This window comes from Pieris rapae, chromosome 17 (assembly GCF_905147795.1).
Source record: "Pieris rapae chromosome 17, ilPieRapa1.1, whole genome shotgun sequence".
NCBI lineage: Eukaryota > Metazoa > Arthropoda > Insecta > Lepidoptera > Pieridae > Pieris > Pieris rapae.
The window spans coordinates 9,351,182-9,376,980 of NC_059525.1; the positions used below are offsets into that span (position 1 = coordinate 9,351,182).

A 25,799-nucleotide genomic window follows, 5' to 3' on the forward strand; every position below is an offset into this window, starting at 1 on the left:
ATATCCTCGCTTTTATCCATAAATATTCCTTTTCCTACTTCTATTTCTGTCCTTTTATCTAATATAAATATTGATGTATATAAAATTTTAGCTAGCTTCATTTTTCATAACAATATAAAATTATAACCTATGTTTTATGTATATACGTACTTATAATAAAATTTATCTGATCCTTTTCCAAATTCCGTACTAATTTCCTATCCAATAAACCTAATAATGCACTTCCTAACTTTTGTACATGGCTGACGCACAAACCGTGCAGGCCAAGAAAGGGAAAAAAAAAAAAAAAAAAAAAAGCCCATTCGAAAATCAACTTTTGTTTCTAATTACAAAACAATAATAATCTTTTTTTATGGCAATAGTTACAACTTCATGGCAGTTTTTTTATTACACTTTTATAGGAACACTTCATCTAAATAGGATTTTCTGTTATTGAAATCTATTTGCGTATGTGGATATAACCACACATTACCAAGACCAGGTAGACAAGTTTGATATTGATGATTAGTTGTTTAAATGTTTTTAATATGTTATGGTTATGGGAAGGCATGGCATTTTAAATAAAACAAATATTATTAAAAATCATGAAAAATTGTTTAATTGGCATACCAACCGATAACTTGTTACAACCTATGGCCAATTTTACAATTATCAATATTGTTAATAATTAAATATAATATTTATGTAAAATATGTTTATGCTTCAATGGTTTACTTACATTTAAATTTTATATTAATCAGAAAACTTCATAATAAAAAAGAGGTCAATAAAATTAAGACTCGGGTATAATAACGTATAAAATGCGAAGATACAAAGTTTATCGTTTGTCATACAATATTGGTTAGCGTCCGTCCGTGGCGCGGACGCAGCGGCGCCACGTCGAGAACCAAAGGCCACGATATCTTTCTAACTTATCTAAATCTAAATAAAGCAAGCGGTCCTAGCGCATACTTGTAAGTGATAATACCACAATGTATAATGTCGGCTCCGACGATCGATTCGGTTCGAACTGGTTTCCAAAATGGAAATCGTTTCCCTTTAAATATAATCATCGATCGCCAAAAGCTGGCCGTCGCCAATTATTTACATAGACGACGGACGGCGCCAGACTAAGGAAATTTAAAACCCACCGCGGACGCGTCGGCCGCGGCCTCGAGCCTAGATTATTTTCTAGTAAGTACAAAAGTGTTAAACGTTCACCGACGCGTCCGTTCACACCTTACAACTAGCTTTAATAATTTTATGGCAACTAAGCGCTCAGTGGATGACACTGATACTTATATACACGATGTTAGAGGTGCGTCCTCTGGCTACGATTTCAATGTCGGGTGAATATAAAACTGTATTGTCGCAACGCCCAGTCTCGACGTCGGTCGCTGTAAATGCGACGCCGAACCCCAACGCCGCTAATACTTTTACGACCGAATTATATAAAAAATTTAAACTACCACGAAAATGAGTTACTAATCGGTAAAGACAGAAATTAGTGAATTTCGTTAGAGCATAAATAAGAGAGGTTTCGGTTGAGAAGAAAAAAGGGCGGTAAGTAACTCAGTTTCGCGGCAAAGCTACAATATCACGCAGTAACAACCAACGCTCGACCGAGTCGAAGCGATGGAACTCGATACTTTAGGAATGTCTCGATATTAATACTGGTAGGGGTGAACCGAATCGGCTAATTTTCAATACAAATTGTAATATTCAGAATATCATTCAAAAATAACGTTTCATCTATGGCAACCCTGAATTACTTCTAAAACAGTTAAAAAATTGAGCACCAGGTCACGATCGAACAAGTTTGGGGTTTACAAAATTTTCAATTCTAACGCAGAGTTGTCAAAACCTCATGTATACACAATTGACATCGCTTTTCATAATATGAAACAATATACAGGACACAATGTCGCTTGTCATCAAAACTACTCGATTAAATAGTAATCGGCAAGCGACCGACACGCGACGGGCAATTTCAATCGCAGATACAGAGGCTTCCGGTTTCGCTTAAGATACGTGTTTGATACATATTGCGTACGGACGAGCGAACAATAAATAATTTCGAAACTAACCTAACATCAAACAGACTACGCTTTTAAGCTGATAACTTTCACTTTCTGGTCTTTCTCCAAAACGATTAAATTTTAAACAGTAACATAAGAGATGCCGCTCGTCCGAGCTCGCTCGTTTACTCGAGGCTGTTGGCCGTGTCGTTGACGTCATCGAACGATTCGTCTCCGGAGGCGTGGCCCGGCGCCAAAGAGGACCTCTTCACACGAGTAGACGAAGACGCGCCCGACAGGCCGATGGCCCCTCCGCCTTGCCTTCTGAAATACATGGAAATCTATTATAAACAAATATAACTTTTCATAGTGTAGTAGATACGATATGTTAGGCACATAGTATATATTAAGAATATTTCAATTTAGCGCAGTGACGAGTGTCTGTGAGTATACACAATCTTATACACAAGTTAAACATGAATTCTTATAAAACTTCTGCAACTTCATGTCAATTGAATTCACAAACTATGTAATTATATATTTATTGATTTTATCACGCTTCATACAAATACAAAACAAATAACAGAATACATAAAAACTATCAGGGATGCAACGGGCTACGTTATCACTAACAAGCAATCTCATCCAAGCAACCCTAGTAATCCTAGTAAAAAACTTAAAAGAAACATGATGGATCATGTGCAAGAACTGTATCTTAAAATCATTATCTAAAATAATACAAAACAAATATTTATATGATTTGGAAGCCTACCTATCCAATTCCAACAAACTACTATTTTTGAAGTCGGCTCAAAATGTCATTGTTATGTGTTACAATAATTATTCAATTTAATTATATTACATAGAACATTGTTAAATAAATACCTTATAATGTGTACAGGCAAAATGACTGTTAAGTATATTATGTGAGATAAAATGTTATTAACAAATGAATGCTAAATTGTATACAAATGTAATTGACACAAAATGTGAAACAGCCAATTCGTACCTACCCTTTACGTTTAGATTACAAACAAACATACATATTAATAGCTAGTTTTGTTATCGCTTTGGAAGCTGAACCTTCATTCGCACTGATTCATCATAAACAATGACTTAGTATTTTACAAATGACGTTTTTTTCTTCATATTCTTAGAAAAAACAGAGTGCAAACTGAATTTATGTTATTTTATTATTCCAACTTTCAAGAAGCTTTCTTTTTTTTCTTATACTTATTTTTATGTAATCTATGTTTATATGTGTATCTAAAAAGTTGATCTGAATAAAAGGCTATATTATTATTATTTACTTTCAAGAAGTGACAGAATATGACTTATGTTAGGCAAAAGTGAAGAACAGTGCGAATGTCGGTGCAATATAGGCTTGTTACCTCAGTGTCGAAGGGAGCTAGTCGCTATCCTCTGGCAACGTTGGCCTACACAACATATTCATTTACCTTCTTATTATACATATACAAGTTTGCCTATACAGTAATCCTAACTGATAGTGGAAGGAGAAATTGTGAACAATTTGTGTTCAACCATCACATTTTGTTTTATTAATAAATAAATAATGAATCAGACCAGACTCAATATTGACACCTTTTCATCAGATAGCTTAAAGATGATCTATACACATTGATGCCATAATATTTATGTGGCAGCCAACTCACTTCATTAGCCGCCTAGCCTGTTCAGTAAACGGCTAATTAAGCTAGTTGGCATTATATATTTTAATAATGTGATGGTGTACACAATAACATAAGAATTGACTATAATGGTATGATTCATAATGTAATATCTATGTCAAAGTCTATCTTTTAAAACAAATTTGGGGAAAAGTGTGAGCAGAATATGCTAACTTTAGTATGTACCAGTTTCTTTGAACATTTGAAGGCATTTGAATATTTCCCTACAATAATGTACCTGAGCTTGTTCCGCAGATTGGTGCACTCCCTGGCGAGGGTCTCGTGGGTCTCGAGCAGGTCCTCGTACTCCCTTTGAGCTTTTCGTTTGCCCACTTTCTCACGCTGCACCTCCTCTTCGGACTCGTCCAGCTGTCGCTTCAGAGCCTTTACGCGGTTGTTCATCTGAAATCATCATTACAAACATTAATTATGAAATTACATGGCACATGAAAGATAAATCAAATCAAATCAAATCGTTTATTTGCCAGAATAGTCTTACAATTAGTTACATAAATTACAAAAATCCGCCACATATGAATAGGCATGGAAATGAAATATAAGATGATTATATTTTATTTATTTGATCTATTAAATAACAAGACTAGTTATTAAATCTTACATTTAGAAAAACAGACAATGTAATATCTGATCATTATTTTGTATGTACTTATGTTTTAATTATTAAAATTTGACACAAACTCTTCAACTATGATGACGACATTACTAGCTTACTACATAACCCAAAGAAACAAAACTTAAAAAAAAAATGATATACCTTCTCGATCTGCTCCTTGTACTGATCAGCGTGTCTCCTTTCTTCATCCAGCTGCAGCGCCAGCTCCTTCATCTTCTTGTCCAGTTTCCGGGATGCCTTCTGCTGCGCCAGTCGTTCGCGGCTCTCTGCTTCCAGTTGCTCTTCTAGATTCACCACCTTCAGCTCAAGGGAGGTAATCACGCCCTGTAAATATTTATTTATAATTTGCAGATTAAATAAAAACAGTTTGTTACTTTTGTGAAACAAGACAAATTGATTATAATGCAATTTTTCATCGATATATTTAATTTAATTGTATTTTCTTTTAATTTTATTTAGCTTGCCAAAGTTCAGCACACAGATACATAAACAATATAAAATACAAGATTTAATATGTGTATCCACACTTAGCAAAATTATCAGAATTTTTCTGGATCTCTTTTTTAACCGTAACTAAATAAACGTAAAAAAATATTTTACTGTTTAGTTTAATTGTGTAATGGTTTTAAAATAAAATAAAAATAGATCTTATATTTACAGTAGCAATAATAGAATTATGTATGTTCATACTTTCATTTATCTTTTCAGTACAATGCAGGAGTACGTTACCTTAGTCTTGGCGCGTCCAGCGGTCTCGAGTTCGGCCAACTTGGCCTTGAGCTCCTTGTTTTGCCTCTCCAGCACCAGTTTGCCGCTCTCCAACTTCTGCGTGGCAGACTTCTCGGTGCCCAGCTCCATCGTCAACTGCTCGATTTGGTTCTGAAATATTAGAGGTCATTTTTAATTCCGAATCTATTAAATAAATCAATCATAAATACTACTGACTTTGTTGTCAAGAAAGTAATGTTTTTTCTTTCAAGAATTTAATGATTTTCGTTCGATGAAAATTCCCAAGAATCATGTTTAGTAAACATTTACATACCTACGTACGTTATCTCTTTATAATAAATTTGATAGTTTCAAAAGATATGCGTATAAAATTAAAATAAATATTAATATAAATATGTTTTTACTGACTTTGTTGTCAAGAAAGTAATGTTTTTTAAAGAATTTAATGATTATCGTTATCGTAGCTTGAAATGTGAATCGAAAACAATACCTGTGATTTCCTAAGTCTGTCATTGAGTATCTCGTTGTTGGATTGTTCCTCATCTAGGTCCTCTTCGAGTGCTGCAATTCTGGCTTCGAGGCGTTTCTTTTCATCGACTAGCAACGTCACCTGGAACACATTTAAATGAATATTAATACACATACTTTTCAATAATTGAAAGGGGGTAAAAAGTCTTTCTTATTTATCCACAACAATTATATACTTTTATTTATTTAGTAGTAGTTTACATGATGTGACCCTAAGCCTTTTGCAGGTCCCCTTTACCTTTGCAGCGGCAGCTGTGAGCTCGTCGTCACGGTCGTCCCTCTCGCACTCGGCATGCCTCCGCGCCCTCTCAGCTGCGGCCAACTCCTCTGCGTGCTGGAGAGCTTCGGCCTCGAGCGCCTTCACTCGTCGTTCGGCCTCGCGCGCCTGACCAGCGCTCTCTTCGCGACCAGCGCGAGCCTCCTCCGCCTCGCGGACCGCTTCCTTGAGCTGAACTGTCAGCTTCTTCGCTTGTTTTACGGCATCCTCTTTCACCTGCAACAGATATTTATATCCTACATCTACACGGCACTAGATCAATATATAAATTATATGTTATGTACGATTTTTGGTGCATTATTTGTTGAAAAAGCTATATATAGCATAAATTTTGTAGACATTTTAAAAGTTGCTAATTTCTCATCGTCAAATCAATCAATCTCTCTTTTTTTTGTTAACGACAATATGAAATAAACATCATTTTAAATTTACTCATATATCGTTCAAATATTACGTTTAAATTTAAACATTTTTGATCCCCTCTCCCCTCCATGTGGTGCGCCGTAATATATATCGTAGACCCCCCCCCCCATCCCTCAACCCAAAAGAAAATCGCTTGAACAAAAAAAATATTAATAACATATACAACATATCGTATAGCGATTTTTACCTTGTTAGCGAGATGAAGCGCTTGTTCGGCGTCCTTGAGGTCACCTTCAAGCTTCTTACGATGCGCAAGCGAAGCTGCCCTCTGCTTACGTTCCTCTTCGAGCTCAGCTTCCAAGTCGCGAAGCTGCTTCACGATGCCCCGACGTTTCTCTTCGCCTTGTTCCTCTTTCGCCTGTTCATTTCATTCATGGATTACTTCAAACATTTATACTACTCGACACAAAAATTACTACATCATCTAAACCTCTGAACAACAGAAATAAAAAAATAGTATAGCAATTCCATTTAGAAAGCAAAAGAAGAGAAGATAATTAATTATCTTCTCCTATTTTCTTGGCTTTAGCCATAATTGCAGTTTCTAGTACTTAAATGTAGACAAAACTCAAATAACTTTCTTTACCTGTAAATCCCTTTCAAACTGCGTTCTCATAGCTTGCATGTTAACTTCTAGACGCAACTTGGCATCTTCCGTGAGTTGCAAGTCGTCTTCTATCTCCTCATTCTGCGCCTTCAGTTCCGCCAGCTGAGACTCCAACGCCCGCTTGGCCTTCTCCAATTCGTGTACGTTCTTGTCGGCCGTGCCTTGGGTGTTCGCCAGTTCGTCCAACTCCGATTGTAGGAGACGTTTCGAGCGTTCCAACTCTTCAATCTGTAAATTAAAATTATAATATTGTTTATATTTGGCAGTTTCAAAGTTAATTTTAAAGAAATAGAAAAAGAATCTCTTATTTATTTTTGTATTTACAACATTTTTGAGTTCTTTATTATTGTTATTTTTTTCGCCGTTTTAAACGGGTATTTTTTTATAAAATAAATATAAATACCTTCTCAGCGGCGTCATCGAGTTCCCTAGTGAGACTAAGCACGCGGGTCTCCTTGTCTCGTGCGTCCCTTTCGGCAGCATCACGCTCCGCTGCGTAACGCTCCGCCACGCTACGCTCTTCCGCCACCACCTAAAGGTAAGAAAAAAACAATAATAAATATGCGAATAAATCAATATAAAAATATTCAAACAGAATACAAATAGGCAAACAGAAATAAAAAAAATGGTCACGTGACACAAAACCCTTGTTGTTTCCAAGCGAGGTTTTGACGTGTTCATAAAATAATGTGTTGAATTCGAATTTTTGAAAAATTACAATTAGAAACTTGTATATAGTATAATCAAGATTTTGTGTTGGTTTTAAAAACTCTTCATATATCGTAGTATCATACAAATTAAATTAATCGAAATATAAATGACCTTATCAAAGCTCTTCTGTTTCTTCTCCAGCTCCTGCACCTTGGCCCGTTGCGCCTCAAGATCTATGTTCGTGTCTTCCAACTCAGCTTGGATCTTCTTTTTACCTGATAATACAATATTACAATATATTTGTATCAGATTGGTTAAAGATTTATTCCATTACAGAATTGTCAATGCCCCATGCCCCAGCGTTTAAAACAACTTGACTTGACCATGAGATAAACCTCGATTATACTCTATTTTATTCCGTAGAAGTCTGACATTTCCAAAGTGTTGCTACTAAAAAGTTCACAATTTATTTACTCGAGTAACCTAATACAAAAAAAAATTGAATAATCTTTATTATTTCTTTAGCTGGCATCACTGCCTACTGAGTCCAGGTTTAGTAAACCTTTTTTAAATGTATCTATCGGCTCTGTTCAGACTCTGTACTGTAATTAAAAAATCTACCCGGCCAAAAAGGTTTGTCATCCCTGACATGTCAGAATATTATAGCTGTCAGAATTCTAAGGAATTAAAAATCGAAAGAAAAGTGAAATATTTTATAAATTCTGGTTAAGTATAAAGTCGCAAACAATGACAAACACAAGATATTAAATACATATAAAACACTTACTCTTGTCCAGCTTGTCGTTTGCCTGTCGCAACTCATCCAGCTGCCTGTGCATGGCTTCCATGTCCTTGCTGAGCTTCTTGCGCTGCTCCTCGAGTGCCGCCGCCACCTCGGCCTCCTCTTCCGCCTTCTTCTTGGCGTCTGCCACTTGCTGGGTCAATGCTACCACCTGGATAATTTTAAGTTGACTTTGATGAGATACCGTCAGCATCAAATCTAGATTGATGTGATATTGCTAAGTGTGTGCAACTACAAAATGAAGCCTCCTGTTTCGACACACAGCCATCGACTTTTTGGATCTCAGGCAAGCTGTTAAATCACGAGACGAAATAAAGAGTTACAAACCTGCTTCTCAAAGTTCCTCTTGGCCTCTTCTTCTTCCTCCAACTGGTCTCTGGCTTGCTCTAGCTGTTGCTCCACGTTGCGCAGACGGGTTTGAAGAGCTAACTTCTGTTTCGTCTCTTCTTCTAAGAGAGCCTGTAAGACAGATTATGTTATTCATTAAATTGGCATAATTTTATTATGTTACAAGTATTTTACCTTGTTTCATTCTGGTAGTTTTTTTTAAATACTGCTTAAATGCATTTTTTTTTTCTAAAAAACCTTGCCCCGGGCCACTTACCTGTGCCTCAGCATGCTGCGCTCCAGCGGTCGCGGCATGTTTAGCAGCGGCCGAAGCCTTCAACTCTGCCTGTTCCAGCTGCTGCAGAGCTTGTTCAGCTTCGCTCTGGAGTCGGATGCATTTCTCTGATACTTCAGACCTGAAAATACAATTATTGTATTGCATTTGATTTATACTTTTTTTGAGAATTGAAGTTTAGTATAGTCAGAGGCCAGTAGGTTGGCCTAGATCTCGCTGGATCGACAGCATAGGGCCTGCTGTAGTTGTAAATCGCTGTAAGATTCTCATTTATACTTCATTTTTTTAAATTTGATACCACTAATGTTTATTTTAAACCTTCATTCATAAGCTCTTTCAATAAATGGATTCTACCCGCACTAGTAACTAACTACTAACTAATCAACACACAACGTTGCACAAGCAATACTGACCTAGTTCTTTCGACTTCTTGCAGCTTGGCGACGAGTTCCTGAAGCTGCGCCTCGGTTTGCTTCCGGCGTCTTTCTCCATCTGCCCGAGCGGCACTTGCGCTCTTCAGCTCCGTCGCGAGATCTGCGTTCTCGGCTTCCAGCTGCTGTTTGGCTTTCTCGAGGGCTGGAACATTATTTTCAGGATATTTATCACGAATGATGAAGCCAATTTATAATATGTGAAATTGCATTCTGGATGAATATAATAATAAATATAAAAACGTTTAATAATTATTACAATGTGTAAGATTTGGGGATTACTTAAGGCATATAAGTCTTCCATGTTAAACTTCTACGCTATCTACAAAAAATTCGCAAAAAACATTACGCGACGCGTCACACATGTGTGTGTACAAGTTAGTGTGTGGAGTCTCCAATGAAAGTAAATATAAAGAAGCAGAAGAGTGAATTTATAACTAATGAATAAGTATGTAGGTAAATATAATTTCAAAATTTTCGAAAATTATCCACCCAAAATTTTTACTTGTCAAGGGTCGTTACTGGAATCAACTACTTGGGAAATCGCGTAAGAGTATTATATAGATCGGAGACCACTCACAAAAACCTACAGCAACATTAAAATATGTATAACATATTCTAATTTAAATATTAGCAACTTATACTTTTACTTATAGCATTAAGAATTTGCCCATGAATACTGTAAGTACTTCCGTAGTAGCCGGGGCGTAGCTTTTATGTATCTTTTTAGTGAAAACTATATTGCAGGGGAGAAAATCGGTACAAAAACTTTCTGTAGATTACGATATGAAATGCCTTCAAACATGTGTCTAATAACTCATATATAAAAAACTATAATCAGCAAATAAATAAATAATTATCTCCGTTCGCAGATGTTTACGTAAGAAAACATATTACAATGTATGGCCAAATCGTTTTTATCAGGAGGCGACTCCCGACACCTGTGCTGCCAATAATCTCTCGTCGAAGTGAAAGCGTTCACTTCCTCTCCCTGCCACGATTTCTCCACCTCATAATTATCATCCTTCGACAGACCGAAAGTCACATTTTTCTGTCTACGATCCGGTTTAGCCATTGTATAAAAATATTACATTCAAAATTTACAAGATAAACAATAAATAATACATAAAAGACTTGGCATAATTTGTGAAACTGTCACAATGGCGACTGCTTTTTGAATAAAGAAGTATTTTGATGGCCAGTATGTGTATATACAGATAAAACAAAAAATGAACCTATAGAAATTGTGCATACAATAGTATATTTATATAGGGCGTCCCAAGACTATGGAATATCAAGGGAAAGTACCGTAAGTATCGTAGATAGAATATTTTGCTGAAAGAGCATTTTATTTTATATTAAAATGTATTAGTAGTACTACATTCAATGATTTAATAAAAAAAACTTGTCTCGTCTGGGAATGGAACTGAATCAAATAAAATAACATCCTTTTTTTTTTTTATTCCAATCAAGGGAATGGAGAAAAACATAAGATTTGAAAGAAATAAACGACATGTAGCGAGTCAGATTAAAAATTTTTTTTTTTTTAATTAAATATTAATTATCAATATCTACGGTATTTTCTCCTAATATCCCTTATTCTTGTATGTGTTATTTTTGATAAAATCATATGAAAAGTAATTTCCATAGAAAAAATACTACACTTTATTAAAACTGAGAATAAAGTTTTCAAGTTTTTCCAAACTACAGGTCTTTATACAAGGTTTATAAGTATGACTGGCAGGATAGGCTTGTATGTATAACTGGCCATTCTCGTATCTCCCCTAGTAAAGATGAAGGCTTACCAGCTTTGGTCTTCTTCATCTGCTCGTGCTGCTCGTTGAGCAACTGGAGCTCCTGCGAGTGCTTGTGCCTCTGTTCCGCGATGGTCGCTTCATGAGAAGAAGCCTCTTCTTCGAGGCTTCGCTTCAGAACCGCCACCTCTTGCTCCCGCTTGGAACGGAGCTCTTGTTGAGCTGAAATTATGGATTATTTAGAACCAAGATTCATGTACATATATTTTTTTTTACGCAGATTTTTATCAGATATGGTAAGTCTGTATAAATTTCTTACTAAACAGTCTACATTATATTTTTTTAATAAAAAATGTATATAATAAAATATTTTATAATAAAAAAGGTATCGGATCTCTTATAAAGCCTAGAACCTGATGGTGATGCTGTACCTTCAACAAAAACAAAACAAACAGAATCTATATTTTAAACTGATGATATACAGATGCATACTATGTAATTAAACAATGATTCCTAATAGATTGTGCATGTATGTAAAATAAATGAATAGATTTTATTAACTTTGACATATTACAAATAATTAAAATATGTTCAAAAGTTACGCAAAGTGTAAAATATAATCTGTAATCCATCTAACAAACGGTTCGCTTGCATGGAGAATAATAAAATATTATATAAAGAATGATTCTCACCAGCAGTCGTGTCGAGTGAGTCCAGCAGCTCGCTCTTAAGAGCCTCCAGCTCCTCGTTGAGGTCCCTTCGCAACTTCTCCGCCTTGGTTCGTGCATTCCTCTCAGCCTCCAGGTCGTCGTGGGCCTCGGCGAGGGCCGCCTCCGCTTCCCTGGCCAATTTCTGCGCAGACGCACGTTGGGCACCCTCTTCATCTGCGCGACTGATGGCCGCAGCCAGTTCCTCTTCGCGTTTTGCTAAAAAGAATATACAAATTAAACTATTACTTTAAAAGAAAACCACGCTACATTTTTAAACTTTAATTTTTATTTGAATGAATATATATTATATTTTTTATTTTATATTTTCCTACATAAAACAAATATATTATGGTTTATGATATTATGTTACAGGTGTTCTTGACTGTACTTGACTTGAATAGGTGAAAAATGTTGATCATATATTATTTAATATTGCAAAGTCCTCGTTACAAAATAATAATTATATTAGGGCACGATCTACTTCTACTCACCGAGTACAATCTGCAACTCTTCAATCTGCGCCTTCTTTTCGACGAGCTGCTCCTTCACATCTTGCAACTCAGTCTCTATCTTACGCTTGGCTCTCTCTACTTCTTGTCTCATTTGATGATCCTTAAATATAAAGAAATACACTATACATTTGTATATATTCACACTGTTCACATACTGTATATATGCTAATGATAATAAAAAAAATGCGTTTACTGCACAAGATGCGACCGATTTTCCATCTAAAGTTCTGATATGTAACTACTAAACAAATACATCAACCAATAGCGTTTATTTTTTCTCAATATCCCTTTCTCACTCCCTCTCAATCTGTCTCAATCGCCCTCTCCCTTTTCTTCGACAAAAACGCTGCACATACTCGTGACGTTACGTAAGAATCTTACCCTCACGCGCTTAAAGTTTCACTACAAAAAAATCAACAACTATGTAAACTAACAATTAATATAACTTTTGTCAGTTCACACAATGAAAAAGGTCCGTTAACCTATGTATAATATATTAACTAATGTAACTAATGTATCCTTTTCTTTCCTTTTTAGTCAACCATCTGATACACCCGTGGGGCACTTTGAAGCTTCCATGTAAGGATTGAACATCACAAACGCGAATTGTCCTTGGAATAACTGAGGTTTAAAACGAAGGCTAAATTTCAGTAATCAATATATATATATATATATATATACCTTAAGAAGTTTCTCTTCTAATTCAGCGATGGCCGACTCTTGCTTCGTCTTGAGTTTGCTCAAATGTTTCGCCTTCTCCTCTTCCTCTGCTAAGGCTTGAGACAAGTCGTTGGCACGCTCTTCCAGTAACTGAAAATTATATTATACATTGAGATATTGATATTTGGTATATGGTAAATTTAAGTTCAGTTAAAATTTTAAAATTCTGAATACCTTCTTTTCCTTGGAGAGTTTCTGGTTGGTGTCCTCAGTGAGAGCGAGTTCCTCTTCTAGCTTCTTAAGTTTGGCATCACACTGCACTCGCTCCAGTTGTAATTTCTGGCGAGCGCCTTCTTCTTCTTCTAACTGCTCTTCCAGATCCTGAAAGAGCATTCAAATATGATAAAACTTACATTACATACTAATTAGAAAATACTCATTAATGTTATAAAATTGAACATAAAATAATTTATTTAACAGCTTTATTTATTTTATGTAATTAACTGACTATTTTTAATAGATAGGGCCCCAAAAAGGCCAATCATTGCAGCGCATTTTAGTAAGTGCATTGCTGGCCTTTGAAGAAAGATAGTATATGATATAGAAATGAGACAAAGCAGCTCACCTGTATATTAAGTTGCAACCGCTTCTTCTCCTGCTGAAGAGCGTTACACCGCTCCTCCTCCTCCTCGATGCGACCTTCCAAATCGTGCAACAACTCTTCGAGCTCCTGTTTTCTGGCTGCAGCACGCGCTCTACTTTCTTCGGCCTCAGCACACAGTTCTAATTCCGCCTAAAATTCAAAAATTAAAATATCAAAATAAACAAGATTTTATTTTTGAATCTTTTATCAGAAAGTTCAATTAAATTTGAGAAATGATGAAGCCGGCATGCAATAAGATCTGTAGGTATTTTAACTTCTCTTTCAGTATCAGTTTCAGGTGTCCAGACTTCTGATTAACTGTGACTAAACATTGTTACAACTGACCTGCAGTTGTTCTGCAAGTTGGGTCTTCTCAGCGCTGGCCTGTTGGAACTTGGCCTCAAATTCTTGACACCGAGCCATCTGCGATTCCATCTTGTCACGAATCTGACGAAGCTCGTCTTCTTTCTGGGTCAACTTCTCCTCTTGTTTCGTAACCTCGAGCAGTGGTTTGACCTAAAAATATATAACATTGATTAATGCTATTAATTACTGGTTTGTAAGTTTAATAATATTTATATTATAATATTCACTAAAATACTTGCCTTAATGTACAATCTCCACCATTGCCAATTCCTCAACTTCAAATATGCCGCACAATTCCTCTGGATGATTCTGATGGCGTTGAGCTGCTGCAGTCTCTTTTGGTAGTTTCTTCTAGCCAGGTATCCTCTGCAGAAAGCCTGGAAGTTGACTATCAAGTCGGTGATCTTGTAGTCCCTCTCCTCTTCCAGATGAGCAAGCACTCCCGCTCTGAAGAATATTTTGGATTGTCCGACGCGGTACAGATTGTGATCGAGTTCCAGAGCTTCGATCATACGTTCGCAAGCTTTCTTTCCGTCCATGAAGCCCTTGGGAATGATGTTCGGGGTCAGAAGTTCGTATCGCTGACGGAATTCCTGGAATGGTATTCTGTTAGGGAAGCCCTGTCTGCAAATTCTAATGCCCTCCAACACACCGTTGCACCTGAGCTGGTCGAGAACTAGGGGCGCCTCTATTTTGCCAGCTTTCTTCTCGTGATTCGGTATGATACATCTGACGAAGTTCGGGTTAGTGTTTCGCAGTGTGGCCATAAGTTTGGTCAGTTGCTCTTTGTACAACTGGGAAACCGTTCTGAACATTCCCTTTCTCGTTCTAGCACCGAATTGTGTGTCGGTCATGGCTTGTTGGGCCATGCCCACTATTTCAGCGTCCTTCCAAATGTGGCACACGAATGGATCTTGGGACGCTTGCAACAGAGATACGACGTTTTCGTTCAGAGGGTCCATGTTCTTCATCAACCATTTTGCTGCTGAATAATCGACTTTGCCAGCGTAGTGAATGATCGCAAAATCTGCGATGCCACGGAAGTCGGTCTTCATAAACTTCGGGTGTACCGAGTGAGCAGAAACTAATTTCTCGACGAAGGTCTTGTCTGTCGCTTTCGGGAACCAACACTCTTCATCCAGAAGGGCCATTATTCCCATGGGCTTATCGATCAGGTCAATTGTCGGCTGCAAGTCGAGACCAAAATCGATGAATTTCCATTCGATCCCTTCTCTCTGATACTCTTCCTGTTCCAAGATGAACATAGTGTGGTTGAAGAGCTGCTGTAGCTTTTCATTTGTGTAGTTGATGCACAGCTGTTCAAAGGAGTTCAGTTCAAAAATTTCAAAACCAGCCATATCGAGGATGCCGATGAAGGAGGCTCCTTGTCTCTTCGTCCTGTCCAGAGATCTGTTAATTCTATTCACCAGCCATCTGAACAGTCTTTCGTAGCACGCTTTACTAATGGCCTCGACAGAAAATTCCACCTGCTCTTTTGTCTGGGCTTTCGTTACAAAATCGCGGCCGACCTTGATCCTCGGTTTCAGGAAAGCCTTTGTCATATCCGTGACGGATAAACCTAAAAATAAAAGTTATTATTATCTATTTAAAATTTAGATTATAATTAATAAAGATAAGAAATGATTACCAAGCAAATGTGCAATCTTTTGTGCAACAGTGTTATCTGGAAGTGTGGCTTGATCCGAGTTTCTTTCTTGCTTGAATTGCATCGAACCGAAAAGAAGAACGGCCGACACGATTCTAAATATCGAATTGAAGTCTTCCATGTTCATTCCCATGATGTTCATGGACTTAATAGTCGCCTGGAACTCAAGCGCATCGTCGATACCCGGTACGGGCAGAGCTCCATTTGTTAGGAAAAAGTAGCTTTTGGGGTCTTCTAGGATATATTCAGCCCGCTGCTCGGGAGTTGCTCCCGATAGGAGCTGATAGAATATATGGAATGTTCTTTCGTCTTTCGCTTGTCTGATAGCTCTCGATTTCTCTAATAAATACGTTTCTATATTCGCTCCAGCTATAAATCCTGACGCGTCGAAGTTAATTCTAATGAATTTACCCTGTAAATAGATATTTAATTGAAAATTATGTTTTTAATTAAAATAACATTTATTCATTACTATACGATACTTACAAAACGTGATGAATTATCGTTTTTGACTGTTTTGGCGTTACCGAAGGCTTCTAGTATAGGGTTGGCCTGAAGTAACTGTTGCTCTAATTCGCCCTGCAAAGCAAAATTATAATGTTAGGAAATATTGATTAAATCATTAAAATTTATCAAAACCTTGTTAGAAAACATATTTAGCACACCAAGCAAAAGACATTATTTACGCGACACCCAAGTAATTACATTATATGATTGTACTGCGGTGTATTTACCTCAAAGGTCGGTCCATTGCTCTAAGCAGCGTGAAATTATGATAGAGGTAATGTTAAATGGTATGACAATTAGCTAGTGTCTTACGTATTTAGCCATTCTATTTTATACTCCGCCTTAAAGATCTAGCTAGTGAGAAGTATACGATTTTTTTTTATAAAACAAGTTACAATATTCGCAAAACATAAATTAGTCTTTATTATATAATAAATTTATTCATATAGGTAAGACTATGTTGGGATGTGGAATAAACTATGATTTTAGCAGTAAGACCAATATGTACATAAAATTTAAAAAAAATTTAATTTTCTCCTATTTCGTCTGATTGTAATATTAATAAAGTATTAAGCAACAAAAATAACATAGATTTTATATTAAACTTCACCTAATACTAAACTATCAGATAGCAGCAATTATACTTCCTGGTGTATTATAGATATCCATTAAATTAACAACTATAGAAAATAGTTCTACAAAGTGAAACACAAAGCCTCTTAGTGATCGTCATCGATAAAGACCACTTGAATGAGTCAAGAGACTCAACGATGCCATGGATAAATTATCGCTAGCTCCCTGCTTAGACATACATTGTACCCTTCTAATTGTATAATAACCGTTAGAACAATATATAAATCTTTCTATCGACATTTGGACGCTCTATGAAAAATTATTAAGCCGATTAACAATTACTTTTATTGATTTTTATTATTAATTTTACGATCTCATAAAACTAGCAATTTAAAATTATTATATCGTATACAAAAGCTTATCTCTATCATGCATAGTGGCAAACCATAACAAGCCTTAAATAATATATCGTGCACAAATTTTGATATTGTCTATGAAAAATAGTGTTACTTACTATAATCAACTGTGGCGTCGGGACCTGAAGATCGGTTGGCAGTCCATGAAGAGTGAAAAAGAAAATAATATTATGTAGGTGCTCATATTTCATACATGAGAATGTTTTGTTGAGACGAAAATAATTTTAAACAACAAAACATTAACATGTTAATAATATTGGTTGCGTGTACCAAATCTTATATACACAAGTGATTAAAATAGCAAGAATAAGTCGAGACAAGGGTCTGGCAGCACACAGATTGTTTTCCATCAGAACTGCCTTGAATAGGGACAAATGCCTCCTCCGCACATGCACATGTGCACAAGTTACTAATATACATTGCTACCATTATGACCGAAGTAATATTTGCATTGTAATTAAAATATGTGAAAATTTGAATATAAAAACTAATACTTATTGCAGAAATGTCAAACGCCATAGCGAGGGCCCCAATATCAAATGTGAAACGCATTACAACAATGTTACGATCTTAAACTAGCGAGTTTACAATGAAAATGAGTTCACTTAGCAACTACACTGGTAATATCTGTTATGCCACGATAATTTGTTCCACTGTTTACTAGGTCTGAAAATTACACGGCCATTCTTTATGGAACCAATTTGGATTGATTGTTATTTATCTTTATTAATAGAAAAATTATTGGTACATAGTTAAAATATATTTGGAAGCTAATAACAATTATCATTATAGCCGTTAAAGAAAATAATGGGCCCTAAAACATGACCCCGAAGAACACCATATAGTCATAATGGGTAGTTTGGTATGTGAGGCTGTCTATGGCTGGTGTTGAATCCATATAGCTTAAAATACACGTATCAATAACGCTAGCGACCTAAAATAGTGATGTAATGTATTTAGTATTTACGATAAAAGCGTACAACAAGGTCGAGGTAGTCGCTTACCCGCATACGGTAATCGAACCAATAACAATGTATGCGCTTTGAAAAAGAAAATTCCATTAGGCATGACACTCTGTTACACGAGGATTTTAATATCACTTTCAGCTAACACAATAGACAATCGGCAATATGAACTAGTGTCTAAAATTACGACATCATTGTTGCTTATACAATCAATATAACAAAACTCACCGCTCCAGATCCTTTAGGTTTAGAAGCGGCCACATACGCAAGATACTGGATGACCTTTTTTGTATTCTCTGTCTTACCGGCACCTGATTCTCCCGTACAGAGGATAGACTGATCTTCACGATCTGTAATTCGAGATGATAAGTGTCATTATACAATTTTCTTTTCTACAAAATTAACAACGTCATACAGGCGATCTTGTTTTTGATTCTATGACTACAAATCGCCAAGTCGTAAATTCACCCCAGCTATACTTTGACCATTTGAAGATTATTCATAGATATTATATTATTGATGTTTTTGAGACCAATAATAATTGTTATATTATGAAACAAACGTAGTTGGCATACAATTTTCCTCGTAAGTGTTTCAATTAAAATTTTCCGCTAATGCCCGTATGTGTGTTTTAAGATCGTACTTCCAATTAAATGTATTTGGGTTAACACCATATAAGAAATATTAAGACGACGTGTTTTGGCGATGTTATCTTTATACATAACATTTTATATAAACAGAATAATGTAAAAAAGAACGTTTGAGCTACATTAAAACCTACATTGATTGCGACTATTTTATTATGTTACTTTTAATCTTAAGCAATATTTTTCAAATGTTAAATTCCCGCATAACTTTTTTACTCATTCCAGAATCTTCCATGTAAATAAAATTATGATTATCACTTAGATTAATTATACCAATTTTAACATACTATTAATCGGGGTAAATCGGTTGTTAAGAGCGAAGCCGCTGTGGTAATTAAAAAAAGATTACAATTGGATTGTAATGAAAAATGAAAAATCATTGTACCCGATATTAAATCATAACTAAATTGTGTAAAAATAACGTCACCTCGACGTCAGTCACAAATAATCCTTGACGAATTTCTTATATTGCATCATAGTGTCAGCAAAAAAAACTTGAAATGTTATTGTAACATAAAAAGGGCGCGGCTCAGGTGGACCGCGCCCTGTCGCCGGCGCCATTACCGAACAATTAGACAAATGGCTCCACTTAGTTATCTAATGCATCACTGAGTGTACCGGTTCCTGTGCAATGCACTACCACCTTCAAGATCCACAATGTTTTTTGTAAAAAAATATGTATTTGAAACAAGAAGATATTTTACGATCAGTGGCTTGCTGAGGTTAGAATAATGTGCGAATATTTATGATTCAGCCATCCCGAACGATTTCTTGGATAAGAAATTATTCGAACAATATATATTTTTAAGTGCATTACCATAAATGGTATTTCGTTACAAACAGAGAAAACTCATTAAACATTCGATCCACGATCCGATCTAGGAAATAAACGTCATTTATTCTAATTAATATTATGCTATGAATATTCAGCACTCGGTAAAGTAAAAAGCCGGCAAGATGTTCAAGACACTTGTAAACATGAAAAAATTTAAACTAAACATCTATCTATAATACGGTGATATTTTTCCTTACTTTGTAAAACATAGAGAAGAATTGCTCAATAGTAATTTAAACCTTTAAGAGTACTATTTAGTTTTAGCACTGTGTATGGCTGGATTTTTTAATGAAGTAATTTACCTTGAAGCATAGAGCGGTATGCTGTGTCAGTGATTGCAAATACATGTGGCGGGACTTCATGCCTCTTGATGCCTTTGTATCTCTCCATAATCTTCTCGGTGTAGATCGGGAGCTTCTTGTACGGGTTGACCACCACGCAGAAGAGCCCCGAGTATGTCTGCAATAGAAAACGAAATGTTATTTAGATTATGACTTATAAAAGTACATTAAAATAAATTCACAATAAGCAATGCATTTTAATGTGTAAGATTTGGGAACCCTTTTAAATATAAAAAAAATACCACAACAAAGTTAGTGGTAAAGGCCAGAACAATTTTATTATTACTTTTATGTTACATACTGTAATGTGTAATGGTATGTTATAAAGGTCTCTGAAACATCTTCAACTCTGGAAAAATGTGTTCAAAAGCCAGTCCTGAAATTGTGTTTTTAGATTGTGGACGGTGAGCGGCTAAATATTAAGCAGCCTATATAATTTATTTTATATCACTGTCTGACCGACAAAAACATCCCTATTTCTTTTTTAATACAGCCTACGATTACAGAAGGGCGCTCCGTGTGCTTTTAAAATGGCGATTTCCTTCCCGACGGATGCATCATCATCTTTATATTGACCTACAAGAAAATTTTCTTGACATAAGCTAGTTATAAAAAAACAAAACATAATAATGCGTCGATACGGAGTACTACTGAAGTGATTTTGATAAACCTCGAACGTAAATAATAATCTCGTACATACAAACATTGCATTATCCAATATAGCATAGAGGTCAAACTGAAGACCTCCTTTTTTAAAGTCCATTAATATAATTGAAAAATAGTATACGTGACTCTGTCAACGTATCAATCATAAAATGTCACTTCTCAATAGCCCCATCACCGTCTTTCGTCACGATTCGACTTACAGCATTCTTAGATTCATTAGACTTAATTTATAATTTAGATACACCATATCAATTTTAATAAAGAAGTTAATAAAGCCGAGGACGTATTTCTTTAAGAACCTTTCATGTTTTAATTATGTATTAATATAAAAATACATCATTGGCGCTACAACATTTATTATTATCTGTTTCATGCTATTTATCAATCTAATGATCAAGTGAATCTTAAGAAGTGATCAGCCTCATGTGCCTGACATAGCGCCGACGTCTTTTAGAGTATAAAGCAATCCTGTTTCCTCATGATGTTTTTCCTTCATCGTTTGAGCTACTGTTAAATGCGCATGTAGATGTCTATTAGTGCACAGACGGGGCTCGAACCTCAAGAGATGAGAGTGGCATGCTGAAGTCAATTTTTTTTTTTTTTACTTGGGGAAATGCTTTGCGCATACCCTTCCGCGGCGCGACTGCTTGGTGCAGAAGGATTATGTGGGACTCGCCATTGTGCATACCCACTAAAACCCCAAGGTGCCACCAACAATCGCCTTATGCGGGATGCGGTAACAGCAGAGCCTTATCCGCTTCCCAAATGCTGAAGTCAATAGGCTAACATAACACTGCTCTTGGCATGTATTAATATACTGTTATACTGTTGTTATATAATACAAATTTTTGCTTGCCTCAATAAACAGTTTCGGCATAAGAACTCCCAAAGAACAAGAAGTAGACAATTCCAAATTTCGATGTTCTTCCAATAATTAAAATGTGGAATTACACGATATCTAACTGCAATTGAATATAGATGGTATGCTTGCTTGAAAATGCGTAAATGGTCAATAGATCACTAATTAAATCAGATTGCAATCAACTAATTAATCCAGCTTGTTGAACATGTTTTAATTGCTTTTGTCGTAAAACTTTTGAGTTGTAAACCTTATTAATATTACGATCTTTTCAAGGGTTAAACTATCATTATTTGACCCCGATATACGCAGTTACGAGAAAGTGTTTAAAACAATTATTAATAAAATATCTTTAGTATTTTTAAGAAACATAGACTACTTAACCAGTCAATGTGCTTACTGTAAATATAGCTATTTGTTTACTTTTTAACCTAATTTGTGTGAAATTTTAAATGAATTATTTATCAGCCATCTGAACCCCAACTACTGCTTATTTATTGCTATATCGCCGAGAATCAAACTCAGCTTAAACATGATTTAAAAACATTACACGACATTCAGGACTTTTAATTATAACGATTAATTATCATTGTAATTTACCTATTTTCTGAGATTAACATAGATAAGGTTATATACATATATCTATTTATGAAACATGAAACAAGCATATGTGATGTAAACATAGATTTGCAAAACAATGATGTTTTATTAATCTTATTAAATAACAATTCAAAAGTAGTTAGACAAATACATATATAATTAGATTTTAATATAGTTTTCCATAGCGGCATCATCAGAAGGACTGGCAGATAGCTTATCACGACGATAAAGGGGCAGTTATTACTCTGAATCAATTTGCGTCGTGACCTTATGCTTAGAGGGCGATCGCAATGCCTACAGATTATAATATATAAAATATTACAGAATAGTACACATTAAACATGAAGGATCCTGAATCTTTTTAAAGAATAATATTTTGTTCCAATGCCAAATAATAAATAAAAATGTATAAGTGAATACTTATCGCGACATAGTTTCCACGAGGCTACAGCCAAATTTGGTACGGCCTCAGCAAACCAATCTTAAACCTAATATATGTACTAAAAGCGCTAGCAATCAAATTTATTACTCTGGATATTACTTCAGACATCATGAGGCAATGAAACGTCAATTATGGATTAATTATTACTTATAAGGGCTGAGAACGGCTTTAATGTTTAATCAGGACAGCTAATCCTTCACTGCTTGCTTATCATACATTACTAACTGTAATCATATTGCAGAAAATTATCTACATAGTTTTATTTCAATTTTAGGAACATAAATCAGTCAGCAGAGAGAGAACATTTTAACTATTAAAAAGAGTGGCAGAAGGTTTCTGGCCAGTTCTTGTCCGCTCTACGCCCTTGACTTGCGAATTGATAGTAAATTTACAAATACCGTAACTTTTTTTCGGACGTTCATAAGTGTTTACCTATATGAATTAAGTTAGTTTGAGTTTGAACAATGTTGACCTAGTGGTTTCTAGGATTAGTGGACCTAGCCGTTCGACTCTCATGTCCTGAGATTATAGGTACGTCTCCCAACGTGAGACCGAGACTTAAAAAATTGTAGCACCGGCGATTTTTTAGTTTGGAAGACAGATTTGCCTGTAAACAAAGAGACAGACGCAGGCATATGATTTCTCGTCCCATCTTTATAGTATAAATGTTGATATTGTTTTAATATTACTTTTCCATGTGCCAAAAATTTATATAAAGAGGTAACTAATGTTGGTTCGTTCGTAACAACATATTACCAAGCACTTGTAATAAAGAGTAAAAACTTATACAGTAAATGAGGTTTTCATAATATGTAATCAGCTGTGCCGTCACATGTAAGCTACGACTTAGTGACTCACGTTCGGAGAATGCAGTAAAATAAAACGATTCCAAATATTTTATGAACATATTTACGATGATTTTCTGGTTACCTCACATCACCTCGCCTTTTTAAGTGCAACAAAGTTAATCGTCGATAACATGTTTTATACCCATGTACAACTCTAAAACTTTTTACATAGGTACATAGTACATACATACATAAATAAAGGCTAGCGTTTTTTTTAAAAATTGGTCCGCTCTTTTCTTACAGGACTCTAAGTCGAATTGGTTCTGAAATACTTCAGCTGGTTTCAAATAGTGATGGTGCGCGTTAAAAACTACAATAAAAATGCTTAGTTCTGGAACGACAGACGTCGAGGTGATACGGGTGGAATTTCGTGTACTGCATTGACTACGGATGATAAACTCAGCTGCCGGTATTAATCCGAACAACATCTTTGAACACTCTCCATGGTAAATGCGGCAGAGTCACCCCACATTTCTATGCAATAATAAATTAAAAACGGTACATTTATTTAATTTAAAATAATTTAGTTATTCGTTAATAAAGAAATGTATATTAAATGCTTCTAATTTTACATAATTACTGTCAGTCCTAAATAAGGACGTAAAACGGATGATTCTTAAATTAACAAAAAACTACAACAATTGTTGTTCTTGAATTCCTTTTTTTCGCAAGATAAACAAACACAATAATCCACTAAACACTTGATAAAATCTGCCCTATATAAATCCAGTTTATGTTTTTCCACACCCAAATCAGAAAAACCGATGAGTCACATGGCTTTCTTTAAAATTGAGAAACCAGTTGGGCGAGGTGAACAGTTAATAGCTAATAGATCCTTGACACAGAGTCAGTAAAGATATCCTTACACGGAATACAACTCCATTTAAATTACTCGATCAACTACTTACTGCCTATACGCTAAAAAATTAAGACTATTAGAAACGTATTTGGCTAAGTATTTACAAATAACTTATTCCAGTCGCTCCAACAAGCTATCGTTCGCCTACTCCCCGACAGCAATCGTTCTAGGGTCGTTGAATACCTGCTGATCAAACCATAAGGTTACCTAATGATACTTTTTAATTTAATCTAATTTTGGTCAGCAATGTCTTCTTCATATGCCACTTTATTGGTAAAGGTTGGCTGCTAATAACTTCAATTTTATCTTGCACTAGTCTAAAAAACTCCTCGGCAGATGTGATGCTGGTCCAATAGTGTACATTCCGCAACCACAACTTCTTCCTTCTACCAACCTATTTCTTGCCTTGAACGTATCCCATCCTTATGAGCTGCAACTTATCGCCGGGGACGCCAAGATATGCGACTTTCCGTATTTAGACAGTGTGCATCATCCCGATACGTTGAAGGACTATTTTGTATCTTCTTTAATTGCCCATGCAACCTTGTTTGACACAGATCACAAATCCCACCCGTTTTATATTTTACTAATCTCTTTTCTTTGACAATATTTTTGGAGAAGATTCTTATTTTGAAGAGAACTAACCCATATGGTCACATACGCTTCGATTTCTACATACTACATAAATATAACACATTATTCTCTATTTCAAAACAGTGAAATCATCGTCTCAGGTCTGGGTTAATATTACTGTTGCAATCAATCAGTCCTCAACTAAAACGATAAAGTGCTATTCTTTCCTAGATAACAGATAAAAGATGTATCTATAAGGCATCGTCTGTATATAAAACGTGTCTAAACCAATAATTACGAAGTCGCGTAGGCACGTCCCCATCAAGCGCTCACGTATTTCCGTAAAGACGAGTCAGCGCTCGTAGTAACATCTTCAACTGCAAGGTCGAGTTTGAACATAGACATCTTAAGAAACAGAGATGATAGATAAAATTCTTGCAAAACTAGATAAAATAGTAAATTATGATATTTATATACATCTCACCACAAATACATAAAAGTAGCCTTTGCTAGAATAAAATCTCTATCTCTAAAATAACAGAAAAGGCAACTCAAACTACAGAGTCAAGTGCCACATAGATTCAAGTTTCCAGCTAACTCTATCAATTATTGTCCTAAAGTGGACCAAGTTTGTGCTCTTTCTGTCACATCCCTCCAACTGTCTTATTTTAACGTCTTGAACCTTAGTAGTAGGCCCGTAATCAAAATTTAAAATGATGTTACTGATCGGAGATCTCTAGCCGGTGGTACTTTCTTATACAAATTGTTAAATGGTCAAATACAGAACAGTGTAAGATTTTGTATCAGATTACAGAACATACATTGTCGCCCCTTATTAATTCTAAGCGGATTTTTCCAAATTCCGTCTGCAAAAACCAACCTAAGAATTCAGGCACCTCTCATTCGAAACACATCTTATGCAGATCTTGACATACTCAGTATAGGGCTGGTCAAAAAAACATTCTTAA

General features: G+C 35.6%; 1 protein-coding gene across 2 annotated transcripts in view; it reads right to left on the reverse strand.

The window, feature by feature from the left end:
• Positions 1-572: 572 nt before the first annotated feature.
• Positions 573-25,799, reverse strand: part of LOC110997636 (myosin heavy chain, non-muscle) — a 51,465-nt gene continuing 26,238 nt past the window's right edge. The window contains exons 2-29 of one of the 2 annotated variants that reach the window (XM_045631918.1): positions 19,946-20,102; positions 18,390-18,511; positions 17,295-17,318; positions 16,187-16,279; positions 15,683-16,112; positions 14,274-15,613; positions 14,014-14,184; positions 13,651-13,818; positions 13,260-13,406; positions 13,047-13,175; positions 12,345-12,465; positions 11,836-12,069; positions 11,195-11,365; positions 9,372-9,534; positions 8,941-9,079; positions 8,664-8,795; positions 8,322-8,487; positions 7,706-7,809; positions 7,287-7,415; positions 6,863-7,111; positions 6,464-6,634; positions 5,815-6,069; positions 5,539-5,658; positions 5,049-5,198; positions 4,461-4,643; positions 3,924-4,087; positions 3,389-3,433; positions 2,193-2,321 (exon numbers count right to left, since the gene is read on the reverse strand). In XM_045631918.1, coding sequence (XP_045487874.1) covers positions 3,406-3,433; positions 3,924-4,087; positions 4,461-4,643; positions 5,049-5,198; positions 5,539-5,658; positions 5,815-6,069; positions 6,464-6,634; positions 6,863-7,111; positions 7,287-7,415; positions 7,706-7,809; positions 8,322-8,487; positions 8,664-8,795; positions 8,941-9,079; positions 9,372-9,534; positions 11,195-11,365; positions 11,836-12,069; positions 12,345-12,465; positions 13,047-13,175; positions 13,260-13,406; positions 13,651-13,818; positions 14,014-14,184; positions 14,274-15,613; positions 15,683-16,112; positions 16,187-16,279; positions 17,295-17,318; positions 18,390-18,511; positions 19,946-20,102 — 5,460 coding nt within the window. In that variant the 3' untranslated portion in view covers positions 2,193-2,321; positions 3,389-3,405. Of the gene's footprint in view, positions 2,322-3,388; positions 3,434-3,923; positions 4,088-4,460; positions 4,644-5,048; positions 5,199-5,538; positions 5,659-5,814; positions 6,070-6,463; positions 6,635-6,862; positions 7,112-7,286; positions 7,416-7,705; positions 7,810-8,321; positions 8,488-8,663; positions 8,796-8,940; positions 9,080-9,371; positions 9,535-11,194; positions 11,366-11,835; positions 12,070-12,344; positions 12,466-13,046; positions 13,176-13,259; positions 13,407-13,650; positions 13,819-14,013; positions 14,185-14,273; positions 15,614-15,682; positions 16,113-16,186; positions 16,280-17,294; positions 17,319-18,389; positions 18,512-19,945; positions 20,103-25,799 lie in introns of both variants that reach the window. The other variant, XM_045631917.1, reaches the window with a different exon arrangement.